Source organism: Temnothorax curvispinosus, unplaced genomic scaffold (assembly GCF_003070985.1).
Source record: "Temnothorax curvispinosus isolate PA1 unplaced genomic scaffold, ASM307098v1 QBEX01017138.1, whole genome shotgun sequence".
NCBI classification, from domain to species: domain Eukaryota; kingdom Metazoa; phylum Arthropoda; class Insecta; order Hymenoptera; family Formicidae; genus Temnothorax; species Temnothorax curvispinosus.
This window is the reverse complement of record NW_020226918.1, coordinates 1-10,692: the sequence shown is the minus strand read 5'-3', so window position 1 is coordinate 10,692 and position 10,692 is coordinate 1. Positions and strand designations below refer to the sequence as shown.

The following is a 10,692-nucleotide window of genomic DNA, read 5'->3' as shown; positions in this document are numbered from 1 at the left end:
TTTCTGTAAGTATAATTGTTAAGTTTGGCATAGAAAAAATATATTATCTGGATAATTGTGAACAAAAAATCATTCAGTTAACCTTGTTGAGTAAGATCCTTTCCTGTTTGCAGCTAACTCGTTCGGGAAATATTGTTTATCAGCGTCTAATTGCGGTTTCTGTTGATCATGGATCGTGTAAAACTATGTATTTATGATAAAGATACACAAGAAACGTTTACATTATTACTTACTTCACAGGAGTGTAAAAGAGCGCAAAATGGTAAGTTGAAAGTACTGGATAAAGCAGATCAATATTTACACTTTTATTTATTTAACTGTTGCAAAGTTTCGACTTATTTTTTTCGCTTTATTTTTATTACAACGGACACTGAATGTTACATAATTAAGTAAGAGCATTGATAAATGTTAGAAAGAAAGGGTGAATAACAGTTTACTTGAAGATTTATCTTTATAACTAACTTTTTGGCTTATTTTTATAACTATTTTATTTACTTCTACGTGTGGATCTTTAACTATTTTTTACTTTGTGTAGTCTTTGTTTTAATTGTTTGTGATGCATATCAGGGCTATTGTTTTTCTTGTGCTACACTTTTTTTCCATGTATAATACTGTTATAATCATATAATAGTCATATAATTCTATAACTAATGTTTTTATTTTAATTATTTCTTTCATCCTTTTTTTTCATTATTACATGTTTACATTTGTCTCTTTTTTCACTATTTGCTTAATACATTTTAATTTTTACTTGCATTTAGATATGGCTTATAGGACAGATTTACTTAATTATGCACGGAATGAGAGGTATGGTAGTGGTGAGTTATTAATAACAAATCTGTATGCTTGGCAAAATTTTTTTTTATCCTGGCACATGTGACATAAATAATATTATATATGATACGTACATATTAGTTTATCTAAAAACATAATAAAATATTATACATAATATTATAATATATTATTGTATATAATTATAATAATATTAATACATTGGTACATTTCTTGTCTTAACTTTTTAAAGTTATTTATATATTTTTTTTAGGAATCGAAAATATACTTACCCCTTGCGTTTCAAATACGTTTTCTTCAATCGAAGCATCAGGTTTGTTTAATTTGTTCTTCTTCTTAATTACTTCCTAATTAATGGTTTAATTTATTATATGATTATATTTATATTTATATATTTCTATATAATTTATATATAATTAATGTTTTAAAAAACGTTTTTTTTTTTTTTTAAGGAGAAATGGATTCTTTTGCATCAGTAACAACTAATGAAGAGGATGCAAGCACAATGGAGAATGAAGAATTGATGGAGGGTAAGTAAATTTCAGATATTGTTTGTAATCTTTTTATACATGCATAATACATAAAATATATATTAAATATCTTTATTTGCCGAACAGGTGGTTTTACGAGATGGAGTCATGAAGCGATTTTGCTTTTATTAGAAGCATAGACAGCGGGAACGAGCCATGTATTCGGGTAAAATCAGTCACAAAAAGGCATGGGAAGAAATTGCTGAAGTATTAAACAACGAAGGATACATTGTAACAGCCAAACAATGCACGACCAGAGTAAATACTATGAAAAGAACATACAAGAATGTGAAGGATCACAACAATAAATCTGGAAATAATAAGCGAACGTGGAAATATTATGATGTTAGTATACGATGTATACATGTATAAAATAGTGACACTATCTTTTTTATTTCGACGAAAGTTAATAATACTGTGCATAAACTGTTCAGGTGATGGAGAATCTTCTCGGTGAAAAGCCGTATATAACACCAATGTCAACTATTTCGTCTACTGGCGCAGAAACACACAAAGCAGCAAATACGAGCTTGTCTATTGCTACAGAAACAGAAGTAGTAGCAAATACAAGCTTCTGCAGTTCTTCTGACGATCAATCTTCCAAATCCAATGTTAGAGTGTCTCGTAAGTCAGCATACATTTGCATTATGATTGAAATTAAGAATTACTTTTAATAATTTGATACAAAACTCGATGCTTACTACTACGGCCATTGTAGACTATGTATAATACTCTAATCCAAGTTATAGTAAAGCTAGTTCTACATTAGTTGCAAACAGTCGGTTGCGACTTGCGATAATTAATGAGCATCGCATTACATAAAGCTCAACGCTCATTGGCAATCTTAAATCGCAACTAATTACTTGCGATTAATGTAGAACCAGCTTTAAAGACACGTATTCTTTAGATGCACAGCTTAAAAAAATATTTTTATGTATATTTGCAGGTAAACGAAAGGGTGATGCAACGATGGACCAAAAAACTATGGAAGAAAATAAGGAGAGAAGACATAAGGAAAGGCTACAATCAAATGAAAAAATAATGAACAAGTTGGATCAACTACTCGAAAGACTATCACGTTAAAATGCGACGTTACTCTGCACACGATGGTGACACAACACGATCCTGGAATCGCTGACGTCCTGTTAATACATAGTCTACGAAGTTGTCTTTAACGCTTTTGGACCAAACACATTCGCTGATTAATAATTTTTTTTATCTCCAACGCTTTTGGGCCAAACACATTCGCTGATTAATTAATTTTTTTTTGCTACATTACTATTTATATAAAAACAAATTAGATTTAAATTTTGTGTTTTGTTTTTTATGTGTTTGTTTACATATTTCTTGTAATTAATATTTCTTACCATACATGTGGTAGGAAATGTGTATTACAACAAATATGTTACTTTACGTATATAATACGTAAAGATAAAGCTTTATAAGAAAGTTACAATATTAAAGAAAGAGATTTTTAAAGAATATATAATAGTTCTTTTGATGACTTAGAAATATGTAATACAGAAGGAGTCTTTGTTAAGCAGATGTGTATGTAACACTTGTCGCGTTCTACGAATATTTCTATAAAATATGCTCACTGAGTTGCTTGTCTTTTATTATAAAAAATTTTTTATACTATTGCGCTTTGTTTATTATGATACATATATATTATCTTTCGCATACTATGCTTGTTTCAGGCAATACTGTATACTGGTATAATTTGCAATTGATATCTAATAAAAAAAAATAATTGTAAAGAAAACGAATTATTTTTTTTACTTGTGCGTAAATGTACCGGACAGAAAGCAGATAAGTTAGATATTTTATTAATGTTATATGAAATAAAGTAATAATTATGAAAGTAAAATATAGAATCAATTATAATCAGTATTCTCATTATTCTATGAATTTATTTGTGGTTCTAGTGGGTTGTAGAACAGTTGTATTAAATTAAACTTTACATGAGTGCAATAGAAAACAAAAAAAAAAGAAGCAAGATACTAAATTAGTAACAAGTGTAGTGAGGGAGCCAATTGACGTTTTAAAATTAGATAAGAAATGGAAAGGTAAGCTATGTATACTTAGCAGACTAACTTTGTACGAATTCTACAAAGGCATATATGTATATATTGGTATGTACAGTTTAATATTATAAAACTTGTATTTAAACCATTTATTTTGAAAACAGAGTAACTGAAGTTTACAAATATTATATATAAGTACTTATACATGTCTCATTCTTAACGTTTGGCATATACGATCTCTTTTGGCAACAGCTGCTCCAGGAAGAGGAACATTTTCATCCGCTACATTTGCTTCTTCGCCTTCTTCGTCCACATTTATTTCAATATCTAATTCATCACTTCTCATCAGACAAATATTGTGTAATATGCAACACGCAAGAATGTGCATAGGGATTAGATCAACCCGATCCATTGCAAATGTGGTTAAAAGACATCGGAATCTTTCTTTCAATATCCCAAATGCTCTCTCTATAGCAATTCTTGCTGAAGATTGACAAAAGTTGTAATTTCGTTATCTTTCGGTTAGGTGACCATTGTCTCAATACGGTACAAGTAAATTTTCATGCAGCTTATATGCTTGATCGCCGACTAAATGGCTATCTTGAGGAAATCTCGTTTCATCTCCCAAGTAATGTTGAACTTCAGACTGGCGAAACACACGCTGATCATGGACAGATCCGACATGTCCAATATAACAGTGAGTAAATAGACACTTATGGTCACAAATAGCCTACACAGTAAAAAAAAAGAAATTGTAGTTTAAATTTTCGCAATTCCTTGATATCGTAAGTATGAAAGGCCACATCTTGGAACAGTATTATGCCGACGTTTCGATAACATTTAGCCATTCACATAAAAAATATATAATTACATAAAATTTGATAACAAACAATTGGAATAAAACACTAAACATACCTGAATTTGAATGGAGTGACGACCTTTTCGATTTATGTAACAATGAGGATTCTTTTTCGGAGCTGGAATGGTAATATGGCTTCCATCGATGGCACCAATTATTTTTGGAAAACTACTCGTGTTTCGAAATCCCTCCCACACTTCATGTACTCGTTCTCCCGTAGGCCATTTAATTATGACGGGTGCAAGGTCAACAAGTGCCTTAACAACTCTTCTTGTTATGTACAGTGCAGTACTTCTACCAACATTAAAACGTTCACAAATAGACCTAAACATAAAAAAACGCATGTAAAAAATTACATAGCAAACTTAACAAGAGTTACATTTGCGACAAAAATAGCTTTCTATGCACCAATGATATTTATACATAAAGAATGAAATCCTTCATACAGTATGAAAATAAAAGTGTTAAAATTATTTTATTGAACACTATCATTGCAATATATGAACACTTACCTAAACGAATCTGGAGTAGAGAGTCGCCATAATGCCAAAAGGAACTGTGTGCGTGGAGAAATCATTGGTGTTCCAAATGTTGTCCTTTGTAGTTTGTGCTCTATACAAGATAGAACATAAGCACAGGTTTCAGGAACCATCCTGAAATCACACATTATGCATATACATAAATACAATATTTCTATTTTAGTAACATTATTAAAAATTACATAACTACAAATAATTACAAAATATGACTTGTATATATGTTACACACACACACACACGCACGACGCACGCACGCACGCACAAATACATACACACACGCATGCACACATAAAATAACTCCGTATAAAAAAAATTAGTAAATTATACCTGAAGTGAGCTTTAAATTGCTCTCTTGTTAATGCTGGTATTATTTGTTCAACATAATTTTCAATTCTAGCAACCTTTCTTCTTGGATTCCTTATTACTTGTACTTCTTCTTCGTCATCACTTTCAGATGAATAAATTAAATTACGCAGTACCAGCACTGCTGCTGCGACAATTACTTCTTCTTCTTCCATTTTTTTAGATTCGGTTATTACTAATTTTAAATAATAAAACGTAATTCAATGACTTATAAACACAACTGCAAATAGACCAAAAATCCATGTTAAGAATAACGAAATGTCGCATTTATATTATGTTTATGATAGTAACTATTACTACGTTTCCTTCGCGTAAACGGGATTTTGTAGTAACTTACGATAATTTACTCCGCGTAAACGAGTAAATTATAAGTTACAATAAAAGTAGCGCTCGCGTAAACGTAGTAAATGTCGCATATACAAAACTTATAAGTATACAGGAAGCAGAAATATTAACGCTCGAACATACAGGAATGTGACTCGGCAAAGAGTAGAACACAAAACGACGCTAGTTAATATTTTGCCGGAAAAATTCGACCAGCAAAACCGCAAATTTGAAGATTTTTTCAGTAAACAATATTCTCGAGTTAGCTGCAAACAGTAAAAAATATAAGTCAACGGTTAGCAGGATGGCATTTATGTTCACAATTATTTATATTGTATTAATGTATGATTTTCATGCAAAGTATACGTAACAGAGCAGAAATAAAGTGTGATTCGGTAAAAACTGCACTTCAATCCTAACCTGATTCGTATGTATTGTATACATACATGCGGTCACCATGCGTTCGGGGAGACACCACCAACGCTATCAACGCTTAACGCTATTCGTGCACTACCTCTTTGGCAAGAGCGTCGGTAGCGCGAATTATGACGTCAAAACGCTACCGACAGTGACGTCACGATGGCGTTGGTTGGATTGGTAGCGTGCTCCCCGAACACCGATAGTGCCGAATAGCGCTAATAGCGAGCTCCCCGAACGCACCCTATATATAAGTATGTCACACTCTGTAACTTAAACCGTAACTAACACGTCTGAACACGACGGTGATCGAGGCTCTTGTGAGCACCACTGATGCCCGCACACACGCGTGGCGCGCCGAGTCGCGCCGCCAACCGGGAGCTACCCTCTAGAAGAACGGGAACTTATTGCTCGTTCAAAGTCTTCTCCCAACACTCCCTCCCTTTGTGCAAGCAATCCACGGGTCCTCTCTAAATTTCCTCTTTATCTGAAACATAACAAGAATTAGTTATCGACTAAAATTAATCTCTAACTCTGTTTAAACTCTATATTCATTATTTTATCTCTCAGATACACAAATGCTTCGAGAGGTAAAGGTTTTGTCATAATGTCTGCCAAATTCTCTTTGGTCTTAATCCATTCGACTTTCACCTTCCCTTAATCAACACACTGCTTGATAAAATCTCCATGAGTGTCATCCATATGTTTTCTGTTTCCAGTTTCTTCTTTTTCTTCTAAGTTTTTCTTTAGTTCCTCTAAGTCGTCATCAAACATTTTAAGTTTGTAACTTCTATCCTTCTTAGTGCAGTTTCTTGCTGCTCTGTTGTCATGACTCTATAAATTTTCTCGTGCTTGGATACCAGAGTATATAGTATATATCCAGTGTCAGTATATCCCACCAACACACTAATAGCTGTCTTGTCGAATTTTGACGTAGGCTTTGGTACTCTTGCATATCCAATGCATCCGAATTTCTTTATTTGTTCAAAATGACAACTTGTTTCTGATGAAAACTTTTTCAACGAGATCTCGTACTCTAAAGTATTATGTGGAGATCTGTTGTACGCATGCACAGCAGCATCAACTGTCAACTCCCACATACTCTTTAGTAATCCCGAGTCGAGCATATATGTTCTTACTTTCTCTTTCAACGTTCTGTTGAACCTTTCTGCAACTTCATTGTGTTCTGGAGTGTACGGTGATGCAAATATGGCTTTTATCTTTTCTCTTTTTAATACCTCTTTAAAAGCACCTCCCGTAAATTCCTTGTCTTGATCTGACTTTGCATAGCATAGCTTTTCTTCTTTTCCTAGTAGATTTCTGGCGGATATAAGATATTTCTCTAGAGCCTCTCCCGATTCATCTTTTGTCTTCAGAGAGTAGGCTTTTGCTAATCTAGAATAGTCATCTATAAAAGTGATTATAAATCTCTTTTGTCCTGGATAGGATGTAGGTTTTATTGGACCCATGATGTCCGTATGTATTACCTGTAGTGGTTTCTGTGCTCTATTTCTGTTTTCTTTAAACGGCAGTTTTGCCATCTTTGCCATTATACATACTTCACACTCTAATATGGAGTTATCAAACTTTACATTCTCTAATCTCTTTTCTACTTTTTGTAATTGTTTTAGATAGTTTAACGATGCATGACCCAATCTAACATGCCATAACATCACCTCATTTATTTTCTCTAGTTTCTTTCCTTTTTCAATTACTGAGTTTTCACACATTTCTTCTATATTCTCTATTGTCTGTATATCCTCCAACTTAATGACTTGCTCGAGTTCAGCATTGTTGTGTTCTATATTTTCGTTTTCGTTCACATTTGTGAGCTCTCCTTCATTCTCCCTCCCAATCGCAGAGCCAACATTATCCCTCTCATCTAACTCTCCCTCCGAAATTGATAATTCATTGGTCTGAATGTTTGCTTGCGATTGTTCAGGAAGCTCACTATGTGGAACAATTTCTGCTCTACATCTGTAAATTCCTTTAAAAACTATTTTATTTGTCAGTTTATTGTAAACTTTAAACACTTTATCATCTAAATAAATACTGAACCCTGCATCAGCCAACTTTCTTAGATATAGTAAATTTTTGGATACTTTCTTTGCTGCAATTACATTTGTTAATTTAATGACTCTCTTTTCTTTTTTATTCGTTATTAGCGTAATATTTCCTTTACTATTTATTGAAATGTTTGCAAGCTCATTTTTATTCGCGAATTTAATAACTCTATCTTTACATTTTTCAAACTTTGACAGAATAAAATTCTTATTCACGATATGATCCGTAGCACCCGAATCTGCAGTAAAATTGACTACCTCTTTTGAACTATCTCTATCTTCTATTAATTTAACCATGTATTATTTACCTTCTTCTGATTCTCCCTCATTTGCTGTTTTCGTTGATATAGGTTTCTCGGCTGGTTGTATCTTGGTTATTTTCCCTTTGTTATCTACTCTTTTTGTGCCTTTTTGCACAAATCTACCCTTTTTCTTTATGTTTTTATTAACGGTTTTATTTAAATATCTTTTTCCTCTAGCTCTGTTCGCCTGGGCTTCGGCACTCGGACAATTATCACCCTTGTGACCTCGTACTTCCTGGCAGTAGTAACAAAACCAGGCACCAAATTCTATTAGTGGACAGTCCTTCGCCATATGACCCATTTGGTTGCATCTGTAGCATTTTACTTGTTTCATGTTCTCTTCTGCAGCAGCCCTCTGTACCTTGACTTCGGGTTTCTCTAATTTTTCTCTATTCTCGTTTTTAATCTCTGCTTCTAACTGCATCATAAAAGACTTTATTTCATCTATGTTCATTTCTTTAAGATTAGTTTATCTTCTAATTAAATCTACATTCCTCAGCTCTGGTACATTAATTGACACAGCCTGATAAAGTGCAGATCTAATCTCTTGTTCTGCGAGGGGTACCGCATCTTCACATGATTCATATTCTCTAATTATTGAATCGAAGCGTTCACAAAAATCACTTACTTTTTCGTCTTTTCTCATTTTAATTTGATAGAGTTTAGCTCGTACCGATGCATGAGTAACGTTTACTTCACTCTTTTTATATCCTCTCAATTTCTTCAAAATTTCTTTTGAATCTTTTTCATGTAGAATCCTTTTATGATAGTTTTCATCTAAATGATTGATTATTATATCTCTAACTAGACTTTTTCTCTTAGCAACTTTTAGTTCGAAGAGATTTTCTGGACTTTCAATGTTTGAATCTATTACATCTAACAACTCGTTATTCATTAACTCAGATTTTAAATAATCCATCCAAAGATCAAAGTTGGATTTTTGCGTCAGCTTATATTCTCTTCTAATATGCAACCTTTGACTGTTCAATTCCAATTCTATAGCTCTTTTCATTGTCTCTAAACTCCTATCTTTTTCGGCTGAACAGACTGTTATTTCATTTAATTTTCTCTTTTTAGACTCTACCTCTAGTTCTTTAACCGTTTGTTTACTGTTTTCTACTGAACTTTGGGTATCTTTATTGCTTACCTCTAAACGTCTAAGTTTAACTTTTTCTTTCTCTAAGTTTAAACAGGAGACTTCCACCATATTCTCCATCATCTCGGTGGCCTTCGTCATTACTTTATCCAGCATCTGCATCGAATTGTCCATTTTTGCGACCAATTTTTCTTGCTTTTCATATAATATTTTGGTTCCAATTGGCAGTATTGGACGGTTCTCTTCCCATGCTTTGGTCACATCTATATTCTCTCTGACTTTAGGCAAGTTCTTTTTCGGGATTGCACCTCTTCTTTCCATCTCCTTTTTATCTTTTGCTTCTATACGAAATTTTGAAATTACTATTTTTATTTTCTTTGAATGCATATATATAATATTCTTCTGGACTACTTTATTTTCAAAAAAATACTCTCTTACCTCTATCTTTTCTTACTGTCTCCTTGTTTTTATCTTTTGCTTCTTTATCTATTACCGTGATAAAGCTGCTATCGCTGTCGTAGTCGACCAGCGCATCTTGGCCTTCTTCTTCCATCTATATCGGGATTTAAATATCAATTGAACATTAGCATTCCTCTTTTGACAAGATAAACCAACATTTGTATTGACAAATAATAATTTACAATTTCTATCACTAGATCTCTTTCAGCGATAAAAATTTAATGCTTATGAGGCTATATAGAACGCACTGCAATTCACAATAACCCCAAAGCGAGAAAACCACGCGCCTCTGCAGGGCTATCCGCACGCGCACACCACTGTCCGTTGCGATCCCCAGCACTGCTGAAAAGATCTATGGGAGCTCGGGTTGATCACGCACACGCACGGGGCCCATACAAATTTACGCGGCTTCCCTAAACAGTAATCAAGCTACACCGCACAGCAAGTCATGCTCAATTACCGACCCGATACATATCGATTTCAAAAAAAATAAACTCATATAGAGTCATATAGAGTTTTTATACATACGCATACACATACATATACATGTATCGCAATCTAGCCATCTAGCATCGATGCCATGTTGTTAGTCGAAATCGATTATGTGTTTGTGCGCGCCCAGCAACAAGTTCTGCGCGCCAAAAACAATGACTCTTGCCGTCTACGATCGGACTTCCGCGCGCCAAAAGAAATGACTCTCGCCATTCACGATCGGACTTGCACGCGCACGTCGTCGACTTGCTACCAAGCGGCATTTTTCTATCTCTTTTTCCTTTATCATTCTCTACTTCTTTATTACACTTTACACATCTATTCTCTAATTTTCTTATTACCATTATTACCTCTATTTCTATTTCTCGAGAAAAATGGCAAAAACATCTATCTCCTTGTAACAGTATTTATCGAACGAACATTCTTATTAAC

General features: G+C 33.5%; 3 protein-coding genes across 3 annotated transcripts; 1 reads left to right on the top strand and 2 right to left on the bottom strand.

Moving 5' to 3' along the window:
• The first annotated feature begins 1,478 nt into the window (after positions 1-1,478).
• On the top strand, positions 1,479-2,405 carry LOC112467289. Its single transcript, XM_025035832.1, has 3 exons — positions 1,479-1,667; positions 1,757-1,946; positions 2,269-2,405. The coding sequence occupies exons 1-3, from the start codon at positions 1,479-1,481 to the stop codon at positions 2,403-2,405; spliced, it is 516 nt and encodes a 171-aa protein (XP_024891600.1).
• Positions 2,406-3,480: 1,075 nt separating this feature from the next.
• Positions 3,481-5,321, bottom strand: LOC112467288 (putative nuclease HARBI1). The gene is given in 4 exon segments (XM_025035831.1): positions 3,481-4,076; positions 4,262-4,529; positions 4,718-4,858; positions 5,072-5,321. Coding segments are annotated over 4 exon segments (1,131 nt in total). The 5' UTR covers positions 5,263-5,321; the 3' UTR covers positions 3,481-3,545.
• A 1,184-nt stretch (positions 5,322-6,505) lies between these two features.
• Positions 6,506-9,483, bottom strand: LOC112467286. The gene is made up of 5 exons (XM_025035830.1): positions 9,361-9,483; positions 8,446-8,631; positions 8,220-8,343; positions 6,988-7,157; positions 6,506-6,682 (listed from the first exon to the last, which is right to left on the bottom strand). The coding sequence occupies exons 1-5, from the start codon at positions 9,481-9,483 to the stop codon at positions 6,506-6,508; spliced, it is 780 nt and encodes a 259-aa protein (XP_024891598.1).
• Between the last annotated feature and the right edge of the window lie 1,209 nt (positions 9,484-10,692).